Consider the following 27,620-nt stretch of genomic DNA (forward strand, 5'->3'; position numbering starts at 1 on the left):
TTGTAAGAGAATACATTTATAATGAAGGGCTTAATTTGGATTTGTTTTCAATAATTTTGTTTTCTTGAAACTTGACTTATTTTGTAAAAAATTCCCATACAACACTTTTTTGTAGCAGGAGTAGTTTTTTATTAAAAACATTTGAAAATAACCGGTAAAAAAAGTTTAGCCCATTTCAGAAGAGGGTGAGAGGGTGCTGCCAATATTTGTTCGAGTTCGCACGAAAACTGTGAATTCTTTAGGCTTTGTTTTCGGAACTACTTTGAAGATTTCTTAGAGAAAAAAAAAATAGTAATTCTAGATGTCTCAGGAGAATATTCAAAGCGAATCCTAAACAGTTTCCGTAAAATAATTTTAAAAAATCTTGCTGAAACCCTTGAATGGATCCCTCAGAAAGTTTCCGCAGCAATCTAGGTAGCAGTATAAGGAGAAATTTTAAGAGGAAATTTTAGTAGAATTTGAGAATGAAACCTTGGTGAAACGTTTCCGAGGGCATCCCAGAAAATGTTGAAAGCTTTCCAAAGCAAAACCTTAAAAAATCTCAGTTGATATGGCCAGCTGACTTTCCGACATCATTTCTAGAGGAATCCCCAATGGAATTCCTGGAGTAATTTTTCAAGGATTTCCTGGAGAAAATCTCCAAAGGGATTCTCGATAAAATTTCTGGATGAATTTTCGAAAAAATCCTGGAAGATGTTCCAATGGCAGTGACGAGTTCCCTAGGAATCCCTGAAAAATCCCCCAAAAAATACATGAGAAAAATCTTGTTCAAAATATTTTAAAAGCTCACAATGGAAACTTTAGATGTACTCTCCAACAAACATCTCGTGAAACTTCCCGCAATAACCGATGAAATGCTGCATTCCCTAAGAAATTCTTGATTCTCCAAGAAATTTCTAAATGCCGTGAGGTTGCCATTCACCGCTCATTGAACGGCATTTTTATGAAGTTTATGACATTAGAAATCGACGTAGAAATATTGCATATTAATTTACGTCAAAAACACAATAATTGTTTTATTATTATAGGAAAAATGTGAAATAATCGTAACACATGTTTACAAATCTAAAAATTAAATTTTGAAAGTTCTTCTTCTTGGCTCCTATTACCGCTCATGTATCCATTCACCGCTCACTCTTATTTTACTTTTTTTGCATGGTAAAACACAAACTATTGATTTAAAAAACCAAAATAACTTTTTTAACCAAAGTACTTGTCGCACCCATATAAATAAAATTTTGGTGAAATGATAGTTTTTGAACGTGGAACATGTTGAACAAGTTACATTCACTTTTGTTACGATAGTTCAATAGCTTTTGATAATTTTTATTATTTTTGGTATCCCTGTGAGGCTGATACTCTTGTCGAGGGGAAACCTAAAACTCTTGAATTCGTAGAGGATTCTAATATCAATCGAAATAATAAAATTCATGTAGTAATTTATCGAGCAATCTCAGAAACTACCACATTTATTAAGTAAAGTATTTTTTTATTTGAATAATTGGAAAAAATTCCAAGCTCATTCTTGGAGTGAATTTTTATGGTATGTGTATGGTCTTGAGGAAACTCTAGAGAAGTTAAAACAAAACTGCTGAAATTATTTGGTAATTACCTGGGAAATTTTTCAAAAAAAAACCTCTTAATGAAATTTCTTTTCTTCACAGATATTTTTTGAAGTCTTCGGTTTGTAGAACTCCTGCAAGGGTTTTTAAGGGTATTACTGCGGAATCACCAAAGTTTTTATTTTTGTTTTGTATTGCACTCAGCGAAAAAAACTAGCGAAATTCATCGAAATGCCTTATGAAAATTTGCTATAACTAATTCTTATGGATGACATAAGAAAACCTTATAAAAATTGATCGTGCTTGCAATGACAAATTTTATAAGATAGACTTATGAAAAGAACAAAAAAATCTTAAAATGAAGCAGACTGGATTCGATCCATGAACGTCGGGATCACCGAGCCCGTGTTTTATCCACGCGGCTACCGACGCTTGAGAATACCAAGTTGCTAAACATGTATAAAAGCCAAGCTGTGAGACGATTTTACGTCATACAGTGACCTTATGAAATTCATCCGAATCATTATGAATTATTTAAAGGCCGTTTCATAAGTTGGACCATATGGAAATCTTAAGGTTATTTGACTGAGTGTGTAAGAAATGTGTAACAATCTCAGAACGGGCTTGGTGGTCTAGTGGCTACCGCTTCTGATTCGTATGCAGAAGGTCATGGGTTCAATCCCTGGCCCGTCTCTTTCATCCTACTTTGTATCTTTCTATCCACTTTCTCTCTCTTTCTCTCTCTTCTCTACATATACAACTCATGTATATTCATATGTTCATAGCCATCGCTAGAACCAGAAACGATTTGGGAAAACAAGTCGTTTCCCTCCCTTCCAACTTCCACTCAAAGCACAGTGTATGTATAACGCCTACAAGTTATGCAACCAAAGCGTGCTGTGCCACTTGACCTTATTCACCTTATTCACCATACAATCTATCACGAACACTATAAATAACCCCTATCCATGGATCGCATCACCGACCCAACAGTGACTCCCAGATCTCCCATCCTTTCCGTCTAACAAATACCCAAGTCCGTGCTGGTTGTGAGGATGCAGAGGTGATCTCGGTCTTTAGTAGCAACAAGCAGCACACTCTAACATTCCTTTCCCTTCCCAACTGACTATAAGGACGTGGCCGGCGCCGTTTTTGATCCAAAATGTATGAGCTGCGAAAATTGCACTTTGAGAATAAGTGGAGTGTCCCAGCCCTTATTCATTTGGATCTCAGTGCAATTGGTACCAGTTCAGATCAATCAAGGAGGAGCAACCATTGACATGTATAGTCAGATTTGATCGTTGATCGTTTTGATCGATAGACAAAAAAATGAGCGGTGATTGGCGATTGTTTTGGAATAAACAGCCCATGAAATCCGTGGATAATTTCCTAAAGAAATCACTGAAAAAAATATCCAGCCAAGGGGTTACGTACAAAAGGCTGAATTACGAAAGGCTGAAAAACGAAAAGCTGAAATAACATAAGGCTGAAACAGTGATTGGACTAGTTTTTAAAAGCACCAGCCTAAAGGCTAACATCAACACTAACAACTCAGACAAACAGATCACGCCAATTGCGAATAATTACATACACTCATTGATTTTACGATCTATTTGAAAATTTGCTTGTTGGTCGATTTCCCAGCCGTGGCACTCGTATTGGTTTTGCTTGAGTTTAACGATTGACCGTCCTACCGTCCCTAGTTCATGGTTGGCCAAACTAACCATTTTGTGGGAACAAGCTGCGGTTACTATGTTTTGAATCGGAAAGTTTTACGTATAATACTAAGACAGTATTTTTCAAAAGAAGAGCATATATTTCAAAGAACGGAAAATCTCTGATAATATTGTTTTAGTAGCCGTAATGGCAACCATCTCCAAAACAATATAATTCAAAAGAATAGCTTATGTTTAAAGAAGGATAAATTTAAAATATAAATATTATCAGTTCCTTTTTGTGTTCATTGGTATGCACCATTAGCCTTTTCACTAAAAGCTCAGTTTCAAATCTAGGGCCCATGCTGAGGGCTACGCGTACGATTCGGGTTCGGACCAAGGACTTTTCATTATGAAAATTTTCTTGATTCCCTCTGGCATTGTGTATCTTCGTGCCTGTTACACGATATGACAAAGCTGAGAAGCAGGCTCGATCTCAGTTCGGGCGTTACTCCAAGAAAAGGAAGACGTGCTATAACTTACAAATGCATTCTCGAATTTTCAGCCTTTTCAATTTTCAGCCTTCTGTAATTTCAGCCTTATATTACACTTTCTTTATTTCAGCCTTTCGTATTCAGCTTTTTGTGCATTCAGCCTTTTGAAATTAAGCCTTGTGTTACAATCCCGCCCCATAAGTTCAGCTTATTTAGACGCAGTGGCTTAATTTCCCCAACAGCAGGAGAACAAAACACAAAATAGAGAATTCTCTACAGAATCTAGAATATAGAATTACTCAAGGCGTCTTTGCTGGTATACCCAAACGTTAGGGATTCGAGAATTACGAAGAAATTCTATGAAAAAATATCAACTGACCTCTGCAGAAACATTTGGTAAAACAGGATAAAACTAGCTGTCCCCGACAAACTGTGTCTTGCCTACTGCATTTTTTAACGTTTCAAATCATAGTCTGCCAATTCAAACGAATAAAAAATCGGTTCTTAAATACTCTTCATTTCTTATTGTCTTTTTCTTATCCTATTACCGAATCATTTGAAAAAAATACTTAAGGATGTATGAAGAAATTTCTCGACGAATCTTTGATGAAATTCACAATGAAATTCCTGGGGTAATTCCTGCTGGATTGTACATAGTCCTCAAGGAATCTCTGCTTCTGCAGGAGCTCTGCAACGAATCTCTTGAGAAGCACCCCAAAGAATAACAAAAGGGATTTTCCAGTGAAATCCCTGGAGAAATTCTCCAAAGATTCCTGAAAAATTCCCAGGAAAGTATCTCTAATAAATACTTTAACAAATCCCTGCAAAAATTATTGTAAGAAAAATGTCTAAATTATTAAATGAAGTCTATAAAAAATGTATAGATGAATTTCTTCCTTAAAAAAATAAAAGAAAATCCCTGAAGAATTCTTTTAGAAATTTCTAATGATTTTCCAAATAGGTTATCGAAAAAATGAATGAAAAAATCCTTAAAAACAAATCTGGAGAAAATCTCCATCGAATCACTAAAAAATTAAACAAGGTATCGCTGTGAAATTCCGCAATAATACTTAAAGAAAAATATCGATGAATTACCTGAAGAAGTTTGCAAAAGAACCTCAGCATGAATTTCAGAAGAAATCCCAAGTAGAATAATTCTACAAATTACTCAAGAATTGCTCCAGGGATCGATATAGAAATTTCACAAAGAATTCCTAAGAAAATTGACGATGAAATTTCATCTTGAATTATTTCTCAACGAATTACAGGAGAAATTCTCGTTAATTTATCTAAAGAAATTGCAAATCGAATCCTTAGATAATTATAATTGCAAGAGGTAATCTTCGAAAAAAAAAATCCAACGGTTCTTTTGAGAAGTTCTTCAAGAAATCCAAGTTCTCCAAAGATCCCCTAGCAGTTCTTGCAGGAATTCCGCAAAAAGCTGGATGTTTTGGAGAAATTTTTGTTGAGAAACTTCCTATGGATATTGAAGGATTTGCCTATGATTTTCAGAATAAAAAAATACGATAGAATGCCTGTCATAAATTTCCGAAAGAACTCTTAAAGAAATTACCATTTGAATATCTGGAGCTCATGCTGTGGAAATTCATCAGAAATGCCAGAAATTTTCATTAAAGTTCCTGGAGAAATTCTCATTAAAATGTCTAATGCAAGGCCTAATCAATATTCCCTAAATGAAATGTTGAACAAATTACTGAAGCAATACTCGCTTCAAGTATTACCCAATGATTCCTGTAAAAAAATCCTTACAGAATCTCAGAAGAAGTTCCATATAAAACTCTTGGAGGAATTCCCGAAAGAAAATCCTGGAGTAATTCTCCAAAGACCATTGGGGAAATTTTTATAAAACTACCTTGAGAAAATCCCTAAACGAAATCTCCAAGCATCTTGGGAAAAAAAATCTAGCGTTAATCTAAAAAAATACTACAAGGAATGGCTACATATTTCCAAAAAAATGTGCTGGAGAAATTTCTCAAAAAAATACCTTAATAAATTGACTTGGAGAAAATCTAAATTATTGTCCAAAGCAATTTCATAAGGAAACCTCAACAGAATGCCCGATCGGGACGTTGGAGGAGCTTTCAAAGGACTGCTTAGAAAAATTCCAGAAAGAATTTCTAGAGGAAATCCCAAAAAAAATCTCTGAAGAAATTCCCAAAGACGTTACGTGGAGGAATTCCAGAGGGAACCATTGCACAGTGGTGCGAGGGCGGTCGAAACCTAAAATATGAAAATGCTTTTCACGTAGATATAATATTTTTGTCAGATTTCTAAATATTTCAACTGTGGAAATCCAAAATTTCAGATCGATTCATTGAAATTTGAATTTTTGACAGCCTCCTGAACGGACTGTGGTTTATGGCCTTCATACAAAATCTATATTGTTTATTCACAGCTATGCCAGTGTCCCGTGCTTTAATAAACGCATGAACTATAATAGTGGCTTTGAAGGCTTTGTTCGTAGATATGTGAAGATCATCTGTATGGCATTTAAGTTGTGAAAAAGCTGCCTAAAAATGAGTTATCCTTCGATATTTTTGAAAATTACCCATTTTTGAGTCAAAATTGATCTAAAACTATAGTAGGACGTGCGCGCCCGCGATGTGGTTGTGCGATTTTGTAAGCCTAAGACCAGTGCTTTCGATTGGTGTATGATTTATTTTGCGAAAACTTGCGATAGATTTCATGATTTTCATATGTTTTTGAGGGTTTTGGGTAAGAGGTTTTGGCTGGCTTTTGTTCAGCAACGCACCACTGTGCATTGATAGAATTCCATGAAATATCCCTGAAAAAATCGTATGGAATCTTTAGAAAGATTCTTGAATTTTTGTTGAACTTTATCTAAGGAAACGTCAGCTTCATTTAGGTACTGCTGTCGAATTATTGTTTCTAACGGCTTTAGGACATTTCCCCGAATTTTATTACCCCGAATTCCGTTTCCCCATATGACCTATTACCCCAAATGGGTTATCCACAAGCCTATATGGAGATCTGCTTTGGGCAATTAACGGTGCACCAAGCGGACCATATTTTCAACAAAGATTTTCCTACTTTGAGCATATGTTGTTTTTTCTAGCTTAACTACTAAGGAACTTACTGCTAATGTAATTATCAGATATGCATCTATCTTTCAAACATAAGCTCTTCTTTCTAGTTAATCTTTAATTGAATTTGTTGGCGTTGCAAATGACAGTCGTTTCATATCACGCGAGTGGTATTTTTCTCCATGACGAATTTTTCTTCGGGCTCTTTTAAAAAACCTACCATAGATAAATTTGCATTTTTTTTAATCCCCCTAAATATCTCCAAAGATATTTCAATAAAATCTCCCAGATTTTTTTTTTAATTTTTTTTCAGAAATCCTTTACAATTCCTTCAAAATTCTTTAAGATCCCTGATTCCTCAAGAAAATTATGAAAGGATTCATTTAGAAAAGCTTCCATGCGTTTTCTCAGAAATTCCTTCATAGTTTTTTTTTCAAAAATTCGTACGGTAATTATTTTTTCCTGAATTCTTCAAGGAATTTATTCAGAAATATTTCCTAGGAGTTATTTTGAAAATATTACAATAAATTTCAAACAATCACACTGGGATTTCTTAGGGTTTACCTCTAAGAACTCTTTCAAGAATTCTTCTTGAGATTTCTACAGGGATTCTACAGGAGATTTTTGCAAAAATGCCTTCAGAGATACTTTCTGAAACTCTAGCCTGGATTCCTTCAGGAATTCTTGCTTCTGAAATTCCTTCAGGGATTTTTTTTTCAAAAATATCTTCGAAGGCTTCTTCAGAATTTAAGAAGTTTCTTTACAAATTTCAGTAAGGGATTCCTTTAAAAAAATGAGGTTTTTCCGAAATACCTCCAAAAGAATTCACTCCTTTGGATATTCTTCCAAGGGTTTCTCCAAGAGCTCCTTGAGAATTTCCGAAATTCCTGCAGAAATACTCTCAAGGATTTTGTTTCGAAATTGCTCTAACGTTTCCGTCAGAAACATAACTTGGAATTCCTTAACAGATTCTTGCAAGAACTGCTGCAGATTCCTTAAGGGATTTTTTCAGAAATTCTTCCAGAAATTGCACAAGTAAGGTGTGATACCCAAATTGAAGAAATGCTTGAAAATTCTGAACAATTCCTGCATTAATGTCTGGGAGATTTTTTTAAGAAACTTCTTAAGATACCTTACACATTCCTAGAAAAAAAAATCATGAAATCTCTTGGAGGAACTCTGGAAGTTATTTCCAACAGCATTACACACTCAGTTGAGCTTGGCTAATTTTCTTTCTTTTTCCGAGATCCGCACAGCCAAGTGCTCGGCAACCTAAATTTAACTGAAAAATTGGCAAAAATAAATAAATTTTATTTCTAGCAGCACCTATGGGTGCCGCAGGCGTTAAACTTCAATCGTCAAGTGTTTAGCCGAGATTCAGCAAATGAACTGTAACCGAGATTTGCACAGCCGATCTCGGCATTCAGTTTTAAGAGTGTACTTAAAATTTTCCTGTAGGGATTCCTAGAGAAATTCGTAGAGGATTTTTTTTAGCAAATCTCTTTGAAATATGTCTACGGAAATTGGAGACAAAGAAACGTTTCACCGAAATCTTGTAAAAATCCCTCAACAAATTTCTGCCGGATCCTGGTAGGATTTTCTGAAGAAATTTGGAAAATCAACTGGGAGTACGTCTCAAGGAATGCTTATTGAAACACTAAAAAATTCTGAATGATTTTTTAAGGACTTAATACCTGGAAGAACTAGAAAACTCTCTTGGGTTATTCTTTGAATTATTTCTATAAAAAAAAATCTAGAAAAATGCCAAGGAATAGGTACTGGAGTGATTTCTTAAGAAATAGGAGGAAAAATCTTAGAAGAGCTCCAGGAAAAATATTAAGAATTTCTGGAGGAAGATCCACGAAAAATTCTGAAAGAATTACTGAAAAAATGTCTGACTAAATATCCCAAATTTCTGTGGAAAAAATGAAGGAATTCTAGGATGAGAAGCCTCTGCAGAAATCCGGGACGAAACTCTTATCATATTTCTGAAGGACTTCATTCAAAAATAAAGAAATACATGATACAATACACTTCTAAGGCAATCCTTGAAGGAATTTCCAAAAGTATTCCTGAATGAATGCCAGGAGAAATATTTGAATGAGTTTCTAAAGAATTTCCTGGACTAGTTTCAAGTTGATTCTTAAAAAAAAAACACTTGAGAAACTCCTGAAGAAGGCCCAAGGAAAGTTCCCGGAGCATGTCCTGAAATAATCTGTGGAGGAATACCTGGAAAATTTTCAAAGAAATGCATTACATACATACATGAATGCATTCTGAAAAGATACAGGGTAGAATCTTTGGAAAAATCGTTCTGAAATCATTCCTAGAAATTCCTTCAAGAATCTTCCTTCTAATATATTCTTCTTAAGATTTAGCTTTATTGAGCATAATTGGGAACCGATTAATTCCTTTTTCTCAAAAGCGATTTTTTTCGTATATTTCAGTGAATCACACTGTACGATCTTGGTCACAACTAGCATCTTTCGCCGATTTTTGCCGGTTGAGAGCCGCCACGAATGAATGTGACAGATTCTGTACGATTCATTTCCTCCCTCGACCTCGACATCCTCAACTCCCTTCCACCCGGCTTTGATCGTCGTCGTCGTCACCGTCTGTCTTTGAGAACAACCACACCGTGCAAAGCCAACGTTAAGTGGCTCGACTTAGGAAAAGCGGAAATTTCCTCTTTTCTTTTCGTCGCCCTTGTCACCCTCGGTGGAGGTCTAATCGAGGTCCCATTTTTTTTTCTGTTGGTTGAATGCAACGTGGACGACCTTTCCCCCACCCCCACCACAGTAGTAGAGTGTTCAATCTGAAACGTCGTCGTCGTCGTCGAAGGAAATCGGGGTGTGTGTGGATGACGACTTTTGGTCTTGATTTTCACACGCATCGTCACACCTCTTCCTAAAGCGGTAAGGGGAAATCGGTATAAAATGCCCTATTGTGATAAAATAATCCTGCACCTTAAACAAGTCTTCAAGTCGGGCAATTTGCTGTGTTCGGTTGAAACTTTTTTCGAACCTTTGTTCCATGACGGGTGCATTTTGCTTCAAAGCGGTCAAGACGAACCCCCTGACGCACGTCCTGCGAGGCGATGTATGTATACAGGGGATAGACAAAATGATCGGGACAGGCAAAAATTTTACTTTTCATAAAATGTATAATTAGCTGTAACTTTTCGAAAAGTGCATCAAATATTCTCAAATTTTTACTGTAAGTTGATCAACTAGTTGTGTATCAGTGGACAAAGTTTGGAAAAGATCGGGCTATTCTGCACGAAGTGATAAAGATTTTAGAAAAAAGATATAATTATCCGATAGCCAACTTTGAGCTGTTATATCTTCGGATTCCATGAACCGAATGCAATGAAATTTTGACCATTTATGACTTCTATAATAAGCTCCTTAAAACGTTTGACTCAACTTAAAATTATTTCCAACAGAAAAAGTTGTAGCGATTTAATTTATTTTATGATTTTTTAGTAAATTGGTATATTTTTAATGTGCATCCCATTACTTTTTCGATTAATTTCCGGCTATGTTGTTACTGTCTATTAAAACATATTTATATTCAAGACAATTAGAGGGAATTTAATAGAACTGTAATTGGCATCTTGAATTTTGAAACGTTACTGAAATTTAAGAAAATTTGTTGTTTTATTAGAAAAATAATCTAATCGTTATAATTTTCTTCCGTGTTAAGAATTTCAAGTTAAGTCAAACGTTTTTCAAAGCTCATTATATAAGTCATAAGTGTTCAAAATTTCATTGCATTCGGTTCATCGAATCCAGAGATACAACAGCTCGAAGTTGACTATCGGATAAATATATCTTTTTCTAGAATCTTTATCACTTCATGCAGAATAGCCCGATCTTTTTCAAACTTTGTCCACTGATACACAATTATAGTTGATCAACCTACAGTAAAAATTTGAGAATATTTGATGCACTTTTCGAAAAGTTACAGCTAATTGAACATTTTTTGAAAGTGAAAATTTTGCCTGTCCCGATCATTTTGTCTATCCCCTGTATGTCTTCATTCTCTATGCTTAGTCAACCGTGCAAATCTGGTCGTCATCGTTTCCACGTCGTCCTTGTGGCTCGCTATATAGTTTGATGCTTTCCGCATCCGCTGCTGGGGGAGTGGCTCTTCTCGGTGCGCTGTGGAGGATTATGTGTGATTTCACTTTAACCGCTTCGCGGATCTGCTGCAACAAGGACGGCGAAGCGATGAGAAACTATAGGCAAGAAGTCCGTCGTTGGTGAGATTTCTTGGATTCTATTATATCAAAGAAGCGCTGTCGTCGTCGTGCGATGATGAGTGGCACTGAGCCGAGCCAAGCCAACGATGATGGGGAGGGGTGAAATCCACTTGATCCTTGTGCTATGGGAGGTATTATAAATTATGATGGCTTTCAACAAGTGGTAATGGATCATCTTTAGTCTTTTTTTGCGGAACCCCTTCTCATTGGTGACGAAGCCGCTCATCACCAAGTAAAGAAATTTCACTTAAAGAGCGTTCTTGTGGTGGGGATTCAATCGTAACACAGCAGCTTGCTAAGGCAGATCAAATGCCCAGTGATTGGATGAGGACTAACTTGAATTAGAGAGGTTTATTTTGTGCCAGTTCATATTAATTGTGTATAAGAAAACTTGTGTTATTAACAGCAGCTTTATTCTCTTTACCATAGGGTTTTTTTTTCTAAACCTGTTGAACTCAAGGTTGAACTTTAATGGCCCACTCAGGATGCGCAGCTTTTTCTTTCTTTTCGCTCATTCTCTTCGATAAACACAAGAAAGAGCGTGATAAAAGAGGGGGCAAGTGTCCCTTCTATCATCTTTCTCTTTCTCGTGTTGGTTTACAAGAGTGAATGAGAAAAAAAAACCCGCGCACGCCAGAGATACGGCCAAGTTTCAGGCTAGTTTTCACTTAAGATTTGGTTTACTAAGTGGCGCAAACGTTGTTACAAACATTATATATGACCGCGTTCAATGAGTCCAATTTTGAATGTGAAGTGAGGGGGCAAAGAGGTGTAAGTGACAAAAACTGACTTTGAGTAAATGAGGTTCAAAGTTTATCAGCAATTGTTCATACCACACAAATTAAATCATTTCAAAATCGACCTAATTTTCTTCGATTTATAACCATCTCAAAAATAATCTTGCAAAAGTTCCTGAAAACTTGAAATCTGAAGATTGTTTTGATACGCTCAGCTCAAAATCGTCAAAATGGTCACTTATACCCCTTTGTATCTGGGCCCCTTAAGTATTTTTTTCCTGACATCTCAACCATGGTTTAAAATTTGAAGTTGGTATCTTTTTTTATTATCTTTATTAACGAGATTTTCAGCCCAGGGCTGGTTCATCTCGGAAGTTGGTATCTTTGGCGAAGTTGTTCATACGGACATGAGACCTATATTCAAACGATTTTTAGTTAGAAACCTTCTCACAAGATGGTGTTGCAAATAAAATTGTTTTGATTTGATAATTTCTCAGCCCTTCAAAGTGGCAAAATATTGGTGTTTTCTGCGTATCGTAATGTGCAGGGAAGTTAATCACTTTTAATCTACCTTTTCTTTAAATTCTTACAAGAAACTTCAACAATTTGTAAAAAAATGTTCAAATAGTCAAATTCAAAACATTGAATCTGGGAAGAAATTGAACAATCAATATAATATTCTTTGATTGGAAAATTATTGAGCAAACTTAATTTGATGATGATGAATCTCATTAAGGATTTAAAATATGTACAACTGGTGTATTTCATGTATACATAGTAATACAATTACCCGCATTAAACGCCAAAAGATAGGCAATTTACTTGGAAATCGGCCAACTTTTATTTTGCAATTTATGTTGTTATTTGATCTTAACTAAGTTTATTAGGCCTACGATGAATGAATGAATAAAATGTGAGTCATCTGGTATATAAGGCGTTGATATAAGACAATGCAATGTTTTGAAAGGAACTCTTTCATCAAGTTCTAGAACATCTAGAAAATTATCATAAAATCATCAACAAAAATCACATCATTGATTTATTTAAGTCAAAAGGTATCCCGTTGATACAGAGTTACAGTGTCCTCAACTTTACCTCGCTGATCAATTTCCCTCAGATGACGGTATCCCAGACTAATTTGCACGTATACCAACGTTTATGACCGTGCTATACGTACTTTTATACGTGTATGGGCGGGTCAATAATAACACCATATGACTTGAAGCGATATGTTATGCGATGTACAGTGTGCACTACTGCGACGTCACAATGCTATCACAATAGATCAATACAATAATGGTCGCAATGATGAAAATACCCGACAAGGAATATAAAAAATGCGACTAATATAGCATCTTATTCGAATTAAAAAAAAATAAGAAAAAAACAATTCTTGTCATCTCATTGTCGAGCTAACGACCTTTGGATTATCGGGCCCCACTTTACACTTTACACCAAACACTACTTGTGAAACAAACTAATTATTTACATATGACCCTCAGTGGTTGTTAAAATGTATCAGATTTACCTGCGCTGCGCGTGTTCGGCAGACTCTCTAGAGCTAAAAACGACAAGGTGTGGTTTCACGCACTGTTTCCACTATCCCTCAATGCCTTCAAAGTTCAGCCTATTGGACGCAATGGCTTAATTCCCCGAAAAGCGAAGAGGAAAAAAACACTCCTCTCTGGCTATCGTCATCTATTGTTGATTAACAGGACCACGAGACGAAAACGATGGCTTTGTAATCATAATATGGTAAGTGTTTCAATTATGGCTCTAGTACCAATTATTCGCCATAGTTGATTTTCGCCTTTTAACGATGTAAATCAAAAAGAAAAAAGTTGTGAACAACAGATCACATTCACAAAAGATGGTAGCACTCATTTAAACTCCACATTTTGTTTAAATTATGATAGAAATAAATCATTTTCCTTAAAATTTCGCCATAGTGTACCAGTTATGTACCAGTAAACTCATAAGGAATGTATGCAAATAGTGCGAAAAGGAACCGAAGTTAAAAATGTATCCATAACTGATACAGGGTTCCTATCATTGGCACACGCTGTAATACACATTAAAATTCGTTTTGGCTCCGTTTCCATATTTTGCCTGTAAAGTATGGAAACTAATCTTTATACATATAGATGACATTCGTTGGTCTTCCCGTTATTTTTGTACAAGTACCCTAATGGCTGTTCACTTTATTGTAGCTCTTTGACAATGCATCAGCCAAACAGCACCTCTTTCATTGTTATCACATATCGAATCGCATTATGACAACGTAAACGATTCTACCTTATGCGAGTTTGTCGGCACCCTTTAACGAGTTTATTTCTACATTCATGCGGTTTTTTCGTACAGCAATGCGAGTTGAACTTCCATAATACGAAAAGTATCAAGTGAAGTTGCATAATAATCGCGGTATACAATTTTGCAGATTCATTTGACAGTTTTCCACAAATTATGTAACGCTCTAGGGGAGCGTTAAGGCCCTTCCATTTTTTGGTTTTTCATACAAAAAAAGCTCTACGGAGGGAGGAGGTAAGTCAAAAAATGTCGATTTAGGGTTACGTAATAAATGGATGCTGCCTAAGTAAAGTCAGTGTTTCGGAAAGTGCGAGATGATTTTTGGTAGGTCTCGAAAGTTTGAGGGATGTTGTACTTAATGTCTTGCTTACTTTATTCCAAATTATATTTAGGAAATTCATAAACGCTCTCTTGGAGAACCGGCATTAATTTCTAGTAACCAGGCTTGACTGATTGAATTATAATCAAAAAATCCCAAAATAGGATCCTGCGCCCAAATCTCTTGATCCCTATATTGAGTTCTGAAGCTATAGTTCAGAATCAATTCTGAAAACAACAAGTTTTCATTCAAATGAATGAGGATTCTGGTGAAGTTATAGTTTTTCCTTGTGTTCTGGAAAGAAAATAAACCCAAATTGTTCCTTGCAGTTTGTATTTTTAGTTTGACAGTTAAATTTCTATTTTTTTTTATTTTAAGTACCCAGAATCAATAAAAATTACAATAAAATTACAAGAAACCGCCGAACCAAACTTCTGTAATGCTTAACTTCGGTTAAATTCCCAGACAACCAATTTGCACGTATAATGAAGTTTATGTTCATGTTATACGTACTTTTATGCGGTAAAGTTACATCGCATAAGATGCAGTGAAAGTGCCTTATGCGTACAAAAGTGGAGGCGCTATACGTGCATTGACGGAAAAATAATAACGCTATATGACTTCAGGCGATATCTTATGCGATGGACGGTGTGCACTATTGCGACGTAATATAGCATCTTATGCGACTTAGTAATAATCGAAAAAAAAAAACAATTCTTGTCACCTCAGTATCGAGCTAAGAACCTTTGGATTATCGAGCCACACTTCACACTTAACACCAAACATCACTTATGTAACACACTGATTAATTGTCATTACATTCTAACTCACCTCAGTGTTTGTTGGAATGCACTTGGTTTCCCTGGGATGTACCGAACAAGCTATCTGGAGCTCAAATGACGAAGCGTGATTTCCCACACAGTTATCACCTCTGTTAATTATTAGGTCAACAAGTCAAAAATTATGACTTTTTAACTTGTTTTGTAACCATAATGCTGACTGCTAACTTTCTTGTAGCTTTTTGGCACTCAAACAGCACCTCTTTCATTGTTATCACATATCACATCGCAATATACCAACGTTAACAATTCTAGCTTATGCGAGTTTGTATGCACATTTTAACGAGTTTATTTTTACTTCTATGCTATTTAGATTGTACACTAATGCGAGTTAAACTGACATAATAATAAAAGTACCAAGCGAAGTCGTATAATCATCGCAGTACGCAATTATGCGAATTCAATTGACACTTTGCGAGTCCGCTCGAACTCTTTTGCGAATAAGTAAAGTTCGTCATAATAAAACATCAGAGTATCGTCTACTACGATGTAGTTATACATTATAAAAGTTAATTTGCACTTTTATATGATTTTACCAGATACATCGCAATAAGTTCAAAAAATAACATCATTTGCGATGAAAATTGTCCCTCAGCCGTATATGTATGCGATAGTGAGTAAAAATAGTACTTTATACGATGTACAGCGTACATCCTTATGCGATTTCTGGTTGTCTGGGTTTCTCCTGAATTTCGGTAATCGGAACTTTTAGTAATCACAACAGCTGAAAAAATCACTCCAGTACAATAGAAGTAAAATAAGTGTCTATGAAGGATTGTGTTAAAAATTTGGCCATCCAGGGTACTACAATTCTAAAAATGTTACTTGATGTTCACCCACTCAACATATATATAATGAACCGCATCAGTCAGATTTGTTCGATGGATCAAAACATTTATGAACGATAGAAAACGAAAAATCATAACATGATTTTTTGAAACACACATTTGAAAGGATATTCTTAAAATTCTGCAGAATCATAAAATTTTCAAATACCTCCAAAGACTTCCTAAATTCCAAGTTTCCTTTATTTCCAAAGTGTGTTATAATTCCTAAAATCTGTAGAGTTCAAAAATAATACATAGGGTCAGACACGTGAAAATGAATTAAAAACTTACCAATTCATCTCAAATTCTTGAGATAGAGAGTTTGCGGAAGTTGGTCCTTAGGGCACCTTAAATGTTTTTGATTTATTAAAAAAAAACCTATGATGAACGCTTTCATTATAGGATTTTGTTTTTTTTATAAATCAAAAAAAAATTGAGATGGCCATGGTATTGAAGTACAAGAATACTAGATATGAAAATACTTAAATTGAGTCCAAATTTCCAAACACTGCTTATGTTATGGAAAAACGTACTGATGTATCGTCAAATTGATTACAATGAAAAGTGAGTAGCAATCTGAAATAGTTTGAGAATCCCCGAGTAAAATTCATCTCAATAAAACCTTAAAATATTGTTTACTACGATGTGGTGATACCTTATAAAAGATGATTTGCATTGTTATACGGCTTTTGCAGATATATCGCAATAAGTCCAAAATATAGCATCATGTGCGATGAAAATAAAAAATAATATAATACTTTATACGATGTACTATCGTATGCAATAATTAGTTAGGAATTCTTCCAACTGGTTACTCTGAGATCAAACAGCCTATAGTTACTAATATATTGATTCAGTGAAGAAATATGAAGATTACATTTTAAACAAAACAGAGAAAATGTATAAGAGCCATAAGTTGAAAAAATTTCTAGTTTAAAATTACTAATGTAATTAATATCACGGATATACATAAACTGGTCTACATACAAGTCTTTTCGCAGGGATACCCTAAGGTCTTTTTTACACAAGGGATACGTACCGTGAAAAAAAACCGTGTTAATTCGCGAAACCGTGTAAAAAAATTCCGTGCTGATTCGGGAACCCGTGTAAAAAAACTGAGGGAAATCTGAAAATATTTTAAATGTCCTCACCTTCAGATATCCGAGGATTGTTTTAGAGAGTTAACAAGGAAAGGGAGGGGGTAGTAGTAAGGGTTGAATCTAGGAGTTAGTGGGAAAGTTTAGACGGACGTAGCGAAGGATCAAGGAGACTATCAACACCCCATAGGTCCGCGGAGCAAGGTGGTGTAGAGAAAGATGTTCCAGGACACCCAAGAACTTTCGCGAGTAAAGGCGAGCGTAATCGATTGATTGTTGTTACATTACTGATACTATGCAACATCCTACAGGTCAACGGGGCATTGTTCTGTGAATAAATAATTTTCAAACATGACTTCCAATTTTGATTTCCAAGAACTTCCGCGGTAAAGGCCAGAAGATCTACAAACATAGCCAATGGTTTCTTGCTATATTACCGATGCGTTGTAACATTCCAGAGGTCCATTGAGCATTGTACTAGAGTATTCATTTCTAAAGATATGCTAAGTCTTCCATAAACTTCCGCGAGTTAAGGGCTTAAGATCGACAAGCGTACTCAATGGATTACTCTCCATGGAGCGTGGTTCTGTAGAGAACTACTTACTTAAGATGATCTAGATCCTCCCAAGAACTCTCACGAGTAAAGGCCATAAGATCTATAAGCGTAATCAATGGTTTGTTGTTACATTACTGATACGTTGCAACATCCTACAGATCCATTTTTCAGTAAGCAACAAATTTCCAAAGATGTTCTAAGTCCTCCAAGAACTTCCACGAGTTAAGACCTGAAGATCTACCAGCGTTATCAATGGTTTGTTGTCACATGACTGATGCAGTGTAACATCCTACAGGTCCATTGAGGATTCTGCTGAAGAGAATTCATTTCCAAAGATATGCTTGGTCTTTCTTGAACTTCTGATAATTAAGGCTTTAAGACGTAGGTCTTGTAGAAGCGTAATCAATGGATTGTGCATACATTACTGATACGGTGTATCATTCTATAGGCCCATGGAGCATAGTTCTAGAACTACTTTCCAAAGATGATCTACGTCCTCCAAGAACTTCCACGAGAAAATGCCTTAAGATCTATAAGCGTAATCAATGGTTTGTTGTTATATTACTGATACGTTGTAACATCCTACAGATCCATGAACCATTTTTCTGAAAGGAACTAATTTCCAAGGATGTTCAAGGTCCTCCATGAACTTCCACGAGTAAAGTCCTGAAGATCTACAAGCGTAATCAATGGATTGTTGTTACATTTCTAATACGTTGTAACATGCGACAGGTCCATCAACCATTTTTCTGTAAAGAACTAATTTCCATAGATGTTTTAGGTCCTCCAAGAACTTCCATGAGCAAAGACCTGAAGATCTACAAGCTGATTTTCCGTTACAAAAGATCTACAAGCGTTATCATTGGTTTGTTGTCACATTACTGATACAGTGTGGCGTCCTACAGTAAGTATATCGATAACAATATTCAGTAATTCCTCCCGATATTTCTTGGATTCCTACCCAAGAATCCTTTAAGGAATTTTTTCCATGATTTCTGCTGGAATCCCCTTCTGATAACTAGGATTTCTTTCTGGAATCATTTGAAGTATTATTCTACGGAATTTCTTTTTGAAATCATTCAGAGATTCCTCTCAGCATTCCCAAAGGGATTTCTTACAAGAATATTTCAAGGATTTCTGCAACGTTCTTTCAGGGATTGTGTCAAGATTCCTGCAATAAATTGGGGATTTTTACGGATTCCATCAGGGATTCCTTCCAGGATATTTTCTGGTATTCCTTCATTGGGGTTTCTCGGTTTTCTTTGACGACATCGTCCCCGAGATTCCTTGATAGATTCCTACCGGTATTCCCTTATGGATTATTCCCAAGGTTGTATCAGGGATTCCTCTAGAATTATTTCTGTTTTTTTTCTAGGATTCCTTAAGAGATTTTACCCGGGACTCCTACATTAGTTCCTCCTTGGATTCCTTCTATAATTTCTACGAGGGCGTTTCCTCCAGAATTCTTTCAGATATGTGTTCTTATCAAACGACTGAAATTATGTTGATCGGAGATTTATTTTATTCTGCCCGACGTTTCGGCCATGGGATGTGGCCTTTTTCAAGGGAAAAATTGATCTATCGTTTGATTTTCAAGACTGAGACTGCCAATTTTTTCCAGAGAATCCTCCCGAGATTTTTAAGGGTTTCTCCAGAATATTCAAAGGTATACAGGGATTACTCAAAGATTGGTTGGGTTTTCAGAGATTTCTGCTGGGATCCATTCGGGGATTACTCCCGTGGTTTCTTCATGGATTCCATCAGGAATTGCTCCCAGGATTTCTTTTGGTTACTCCCGACTTTACTTCAGGATTTACTCCCGAGATTCTGTCAACTATTCTTTTGAGGATTCCCCCGGGGATTGCATCAGGGATTTCTCTCGAGATTCCTTCTGGCACTCTTTCAGGAATTCCTCCCAAGATTCATTTATAGATTCCTTCAGGGATTCCTCGTGAATTCTTTCAGAGATGCAGACATATCTGCCGCGATTCCTTCATTGATTCTTCCCTGATTTCCTCTAGGGATTTCTCTTGAGATTCCTTCTGGATTCTTTTAGGAATTCCTTCTTTGAGAGATTCTTCCCGTTATTTCTTTCGATATTTCTTCCAGGATTTCTTCCGGGGATTTTCCTTAAACAAGATAACTCTAGATAGTTTTCCTTTGTTTTTGTGATGATTACTTCAATTGGAGGACGAGAATGGACACATGAGTATTCTTCGATTGTGTCACGAGCCATGTATTAAGTATAGGAAATATGTTAAAAGGGGCACGAAAATGTCAAACAATGATTAAAAATACAACGTCATTTGTAAATTCTCCCTAACGAAAAGATTGGATTAGATCAAATAAAAGTAGGGGCGTAACATAAAAATAAGAGTATTTTTTTAACTAGAAAGATTGATCAGTAGAATGTCATAGTGTAATCTGACAGTCCTTTTTCTTTTTTCGTTTTTAAGTGGTTATCATCTTTATCACTCGTTCAAAGTTGATTTGTATTTATGTGGATCGAAATGATGTAACAATAGTATAGAAGTTGTGCTGAAATAGAGCATGAGCAAATTATCAAATATTAGGGACCTACATTAAAGAATTTTCGGAACTACAACTCAGACTTCATGTTTTTGTTTCACAAAATCGCGTTTATGTTATTGAAACATGACTATAAACATTTGAACTATGAGTCACCTTGGATGTAAATGGGCTAAGCAACTCAGTACTTTATATTATCTCTGCTTGGTCAAAGTCTCACGACGGTAGTTGAACAAAAAAAAACATGAGAATACTTGTACCGACTTTTCGAACCCTCTAAGTAGAATACCCTCTTCGAAAGAGTGTAATCAGTTTCGTACCTTTTAATTCCGTCCTATGTTGCTTATCCTTTGACAGATACGCGTATTTCGACTACCACTTGTAATCTTCCTCAGTGTCAGTTATCCACTATCTTGCACTGTTGAGTGATATTCTGGACACAGGTTACACGTCCAGCGTCAGAGCGATGAGTACAAATTGGTGAGCACGTATCATGCTACTATTTCAGTTAAATATCGATATTCAAGAGAAAGACTTTGAGGATTGGACTTACGATTAACACCACAAAGACCAAGAACATGATTGCTGGTGATCAACGTCAGTCCGGCCGTCAGTCAGTGGTGACGAAGTGGTGCTAGGTGGTGAAAAATTTCAAGTTGTAGACTATTTTAATTTGTTATCTTGGTTCTCTAGTAACGTGTCTAAAGTTAGGGATCTAAATTTCTCAAAAGCTGTATGACGATACTTAAAACATGATTTATCTAAACGAAAAAAAAACCATCCGATTCTAACAAAATCGATGATGTTATTACCCGGAAGGGCCAAAATTGCGTGTAATAGTGGATGGAAAATCAAAGAAAATGGGATACATGATAATGCAATCGCTCGTCCACTGCATTACGTAAAGGTTTTTTACTGTATATGACAGGTTATTGTGTTACAACTATTGGTTGGCTTAAGTAAAAGGTTAGTGGATCTCAAATACTCGAGTTATCTCTTTAAACACGGCCTCGTAATTTCAATATTTTAAAGAACCGATGATCAAATGGATTACCAACGTGCACAATATCGAACGCACAATATTTTATCCAAGTGTTAAATTTGCAAATGAATGGACTTTAAAACTGCCAAAAAATGCCATTCGGACGAACCTCAGTCATATCACGATTCGTGCAATGATTCTGAAATGGGGTCATTTCCACATTTTCCCACTTGGCTTTTAACGCAACCCAACGCAACGCGAAGCCAGATTGAGACCGTCAATGTAAGATGTTGCCATTCTTCGTCCCTTGAAGCGGAAAATATGGTTCATAGGAAAGAACTCTGCCCTGCTGCTCCTTCGGTGTCATCTTAGAAGCGTCCGCCTGCGCCAGTCGTCATCTTAGCTACAAGTGGTGGAAAGCGTCAATGATGGCAGAGGGGAGCACTTTTGTCGCTATTCATGTACAATATTGGTTGCGTCGACTAACAATAGAGGAAGGAAAAGGCAGAAATCGGTAATGCTTTTAAGTAATATTCGATTGTAAATGGTTGAGTGATTTTCCCATGGGAATGGAAAGTGCGGTTGCGAGAAGTGTTTAAAAAATAATGATCAGATTATGTGAAAGTCTCAAGTTTGTTACAATTGTATTGAAGAGAAAACCTGCAATATTTTAAATCCACAGATTTAGTTCCATAAATTTAAATATGTTCGATATTACTCAATTCCATAAGCCCAATTGATTCGGCGTACCTATAACACGTCTGTATTAAGCAAGACGAGGAAAAACTTGTTCGATTCTCATTGCTGCCAGTATTTTTTTCCATCTGTACCACTTGACGGCTGCATTCATACCGGATTGTTCCTCTACAGCCCTTCGTCAACATTCATTCTACGATTGCTCACAATTTTCACACGTCATTACACACCGCTTTGACAATGGCTGCTGAAGCAAGAAACCCATTTAGAATTCTTAGGATTCCACAGAAGAAGAAAAAATCCCCGAATAACTTACCGCCACCATTCTTGTAGCACAGGTACGGAAAGCGCCACACGTTGGCCAGATCCACGGCGAACCCGATGACCGAGAGCAGAAAGTCCACCTTGCCGGACCATGTTTCCCGCTGGTCGGACTCGGCCAGGTCCAAGCAGTGGCCCGGTTTCCTCGAGGCGGCCTTGATCTGCCCGAGGGTGGTCATCGCCAGGGCGACTTCCTCCCCGTTGGTCCCAACGCCACCGTCGACGCCGTTTTTGCAGTCGCCGTCCACCAGCGGATCCTTGGTTAGTTTGCCAGTTTCGATGTTGCCTGGTGGGGGTGTGGAGAGTGGAAAAAAATGGGAAACGTGAGAACAATGTAATCAGATTGAGTGGCGAACGATGCGCCACCGTCCCGAGATGGAGATGATGATGGGTGAAATGTCAATCAGGATAGGGGCCAATATTGTCGGAATGGTACTTATAAAGTAATTATTCTTCAAGTTGTTACTGAAGGTGAATTCTATTGTATTGCTTTAAAGGTCATGGAGGCTTAGTTATTGGCGTTTCTAATGGCATAATTCAATTTTCATTTTGACAATTGGTCAAATGTTAAGAGGCGATTGTTCCTCTCCACCCATACTGTAGAGGTAAAGAATCGATAATTGGTTATATAGCATCCGTCTTTTGTGCACGGTTTTATACTCTTTATACTGCAATAATGAAATTGGGTTATTTCTTTGGTGTGTATCATAATACTTCAGAGGCTAATAATCAATATGTAATATCTTGACTCAAGGCGAAACTGGAAGCATTTTTTCATTTTTTTTTCAGTTTTTGATTGTTTAATAAATAACGAAGCAATATATTAAAAATCGGTTTTCATACACATGTAGAGTATGGATCAAGCTATCTTCTGATTTTTTTTTGTGGTGAAAAATGTTTTTCATTTTTGCAGAAACCATTTTTTTTGTGAAATTTTGTTCAAAAATGGTTTCTGCTAAAACGAAAAACATTTTCCACTACAAAAAATATTCAGAAGATACCTTGATCCATACTCTACATGTGCACGAAAACCGATTTTGAAAATATTGTTTCGTTATTTAATAAAAAATCAAAAACCAAAAAGTGAGAAAATGCTTCCAGTTTCGCCTTAAGGGAAAAATCTTCGGTATGCCAATCCGTGAATTAATGATTTTTAATGAACTCAACATATACATGAAAATTTGGATAAATTCTTAGACAAATTCCGAAACACTTGTTTAGCGAATAAGCATCGTGGAGTTCAAATCTCACATGAGCTGTAGATTTTTTCGGAATTGTGCTAATAATTTATCCATCTTTTCATGTATATGTTGAGTTCATTAGAAAATCATGTAATCTCTGTACGTAAGTGCAAATCTACGGAGTTTTTCGGCTTTCAGTCACGGGAAAAAGCGTTGATAATTTTATATCATTGCCAACGTTTCGATCCTTGGGTTGGATCTTCCTCAGGGCTCGATCTTAATCAACTTGTAAAGATCGTACTTTGCACCAGACAAACGGTTTTTATTCCATAAAACACTGCACCTTTTCCGTTCATCACCAGCACCCCAGTAGGATATTGGGTGGGTGGTATGAATCGGGAGAAATTCCCGTGACTGAAAGCCGAAAAACTCCGTAGCTATTAAAAATCCCAGTCGAATATTTTCCCATAAGTGCAAATCGTAACTACCAGAGATGTATTTTTTATAGAATGAGAAAATCTGTTAATCAGATACCCAAGAGGTTATGTGGGGATCGACATGACCGTACATGAGTGAGTACTCTCTATTGATAAGCGTTTTCACCAGGTACCGCCTTAAGTTGTCCTCTCTCCCCTGAAAGCTTGGGTCCTATTGGACTCAAGTTCCCGGATGGAAAGGGGCCAACTCAACTTTCTGTTGGTCGGTCAGCCATTTTCTCTGTACATATCTTTTCAACAATGTTGTCCGGAGTGCCATTTCTACCGAATATCTCCGCGGCCTCGTTGCAGTTCGCGCATTTCGGACATGCAGGGTAGTCTGCCACCTAAAGCACCCATGGCCTGAAAAGTGTGTCAAGTCAAAATTCACCTCGCCATGGAGCTGCTCGCCCATTTAGACACGCTCGATATGAGCCTGTGTGTTCATCTACCCTTGCTGGAGGAATCCTATTCCCTTTGCCACTTCAGCATAGACTATGTTCTGGCGATCCGCCTCGCACCTCATATACTACGACGAAGCACTCTTTGTCCTCTGCCACCACGAGTGCTATGAACATCATTCCCGCTACCGCACATACCGCGTCCTTTGAGACCGTATGGTATGCGCTGATCACCTAAGGCACATCAGCCAGTGGGTATTACCGAGTCACTTTCACGTTTCCGTGCATCACTAGCGCAGTCGGCCATACAGCGGCGCCATACCATAATATGGAGACCGCCACTGCCGCGAGCAGCTTACGCTTACTCGAGACTATTGCCGAGCTATTTGACATTATCTTTGACAATGCCATTATCGCCAGGCTTGCCCTTTTGCGGGCGTATTCCATGTGGCTTCCGAATTTCAGCTTATCGTATATATCGTATACACTACCCGTCAAAAGTACGGACTCACAAAAAGTATTGCAACAATATTGCATCACCCTGACTCACCTCAATACCTCCAAAACCTGAGGACTTACAAAGATGCTGTATTCAGCAAAGTTATTCAGAAGCCCAAAAGCAACAACTTTTCTGAAGGCGGCATTTTTGTAGGTGTTTTGGTTTTAGAGATATCGAGGTGAGTCAGGGTGATGCAATATTGTTGCAATACTTTTTGTGAGTCCGTACTTTTGACGGGTAGTGTATATGCTTCAGTGAGCGCTTAGAGTTGATCGTGCCTCCGCCTGACCACTGACTGCCTGTTGTTCAGACTTGCGGCTGTTTACTACCACCACCTCCGCTTAGTGGTGCGCAAGTGCCAAATGTCTCGACCTCATCCATTCCTCCACTATTCCAATAGCGTGCGTTGCTGTCAGTTCCACTTCCTCTATTGACTCGCCGTATACCACGAGGGTAATATCATAAGCAAAGCTGACCAGCTTAACTCCCGTTGGAAGTTTGAGCCTCAATACGCCATCATACACTTCTAGCTCTTCTCGCCTTCTTTGTTGTCATATTGTGGTAGTAGCTCTTCAGTATCCGGCGTAGGTAACTTTATACTGGGTGCCCGGTCATTGTGGAATTCTGGGAAATAAAAAAGCGCCGACAATTTACCCAGACAGGGTGTGCAATCAAGCTTTGTAGGCCCTGAACCTTTCTGTGAAGTTCCTGAGTGTGCTCTTCGGATGAAACTCAAAACTTGGGAAATGCCCACGGTAGAATATAATTGGAATGCCACGGATACATCCAAGCAAGCTAAAAGGTTCATAAAACCCAGTGCAATTACTGAGTAAATATCATCTAAGTAAGATTGGAAAAATCCAATCCTCCGAGTGTCGTTTCTGTCGAACGGAAAACGAAACTGCCGAACATTTACTCTGCAACTGCAGATTGGCGATATTTGGTAAAGGGTTTCTAGAGCCCTTGGAAATTTGGAGAAGTAATCCCAACAGGGTAATCTATATATATCTATCTATCTATCTATATATATCTATATATATAAAAATGAATTTCTGTCTGTCTGTCTGTCTGTCTGTCGGTCTGTCTGTCTGTCTGTCTGTCTGTCTGTCTGTCTGTCTGTCTGACCGCTATGGATTCGGAAACTACTGAACCGATCGGCGTGAAATTTTGTATGAAGGTGAGTTTGGGGCCGGGGAAGGTTCTTAGCATAGTGTGAGAACCCTCCCCCCACTGGAAAGGGGGGCTCACATACAAATGAAACAGAAATGTGCTGAGAGAAAAGCTCAACAGTCAAAAGCAACAACACCAATCTAGAGTGCGGTGTTCCAGTGACCGCAGTCCAGTGACATTTGACAAATTTGAATTGCCAATATCAATGTTGAGGCAAATACGGCGGGTGGTGAACAACGGCGGGGCGACAACGGTGGTGGCTGGCAAGGTTGTCGTCGATAGCCACCGAGGAAAGACCGTGGTATCTAACTCCCGTGTGTGCCGACTTCGCCCCGAGGAAACATGCCTGGGAGGACCGGAGGCTGCGCAACTGGCTTGAGAGGGCTGCCACCAACCGGCAGGTTTCTGACCCCCGCGGGATGAAGGTTACAACCCGGCAAACCAGCTCTGGTGGCCGGACGTTAGCTTACTCGCGCCGGTCTGCTTTAGCAGGGCAACAACCATCCCTGCGAATGCTAACCGGCGAACAGGCCACGTACGGGCCAGACGCTGGAGCCTTGCAATGGCTATTTGGATTCGCACGATACAACTAATCTTCCGAGGCACTTCCAGAGGGTGCACTGTCGGTTGCAAACGGTGGCAAAACCGATCAGTGACGCAATCGTGTATAAAAGGGTCGATAATTTCAGGCAATTGGAACTTCTCTAATTTGTAGTTGTATCTCAATCAACTTGCACGGTCGGGCATCTCCCCTAACCGAAATCATGTGCCGATCGTGCCTCTATTTCCGCCCACACTCAGTAGGAGTTCAGTGGAGGTAGCTATGTACCATACTCGGGTACCCATTTTGCCATTCATGAGCGATGCGCTTCACCGCTTCACGGTCACCTTAGTATAGACCATTGGAAAATTACGCTATCTGGACAAATATTTCCCTACTTTTCCGCACTCATATATGGGTTTCTTCAAGACTAAAAACCTAATGTATACTCTCAGAAAAAACCTGAATGAAATATTTCTAGAAAAATTCCTGCAGAACCTTTGTAGGATATCATTGAGAACTCAAAGAGCAATGAAAAAATGATATCATTTAATAAATTTGTTAAGGAACGACATGAGGCATTTTCTTTCGCATGTTTTGAGCTTCATAGAAAATAACTTCGTTAGAATGGTGCATATCAGAAAAAAATTAAACAACATAGGAATCACAACAAACATACGACCTATACAAATTAAACGCCAGATATATTCCTTTAAATAATACAAAAGCAAGGTAGGTTGAAAGGACCAACATGATCTAAACCGAACCTGGGAGACTAACGACTACAATCATAACACCATCACCATGTTGCCAACGGACAGCGGTCACACGTCATAAATCCTTAGGAACTAAATTGATGTCCGGGACCCGGTCTGGTGCAGAGAAGGACATTTTCAAATATATTAATAAGCAAATATCTCAATCTTGATTACGATATTCTTTATTACACCTCGAAACATAAGCTAAAAAATCTTTGACAGTTCCAGGTAATTTGAAGGATGTAACATGAGCAAAAAGAGAACGGCAATAAGGTCGGCAAAGTGAAGATTTTTTTTGTCTTTACCTTGCTCATTTAAGATCTCTCAAAGTGACATGAGAACTG

General features: G+C 37.5%; 1 protein-coding gene across 5 annotated transcripts in view; it reads right to left on the minus strand.

The window, feature by feature from the left end:
* Positions 1 to 27,620, minus strand: part of LOC109429040 (sodium-dependent dopamine transporter) — a 117,309-nt gene that overhangs the window by 18,768 nt on the left and 70,921 nt on the right. For all 5 annotated transcript variants that reach the window (XM_029870683.2, XM_062854122.1, XM_029870685.2 and 2 more), the window contains one exon: positions 22,246 to 22,536. In XM_029870683.2, the coding sequence (XP_029726543.2) occupies positions 22,246 to 22,536 (291 nt within the window). The remainder of the gene's footprint in view (positions 1 to 22,245; positions 22,537 to 27,620) is intronic.

Source organism: Aedes albopictus, chromosome 2, assembly GCF_035046485.1.
Source record: "Aedes albopictus strain Foshan chromosome 2, AalbF5, whole genome shotgun sequence".
Classification (NCBI taxonomy): Eukaryota; Metazoa; Arthropoda; class Insecta; order Diptera; family Culicidae; genus Aedes; species Aedes albopictus.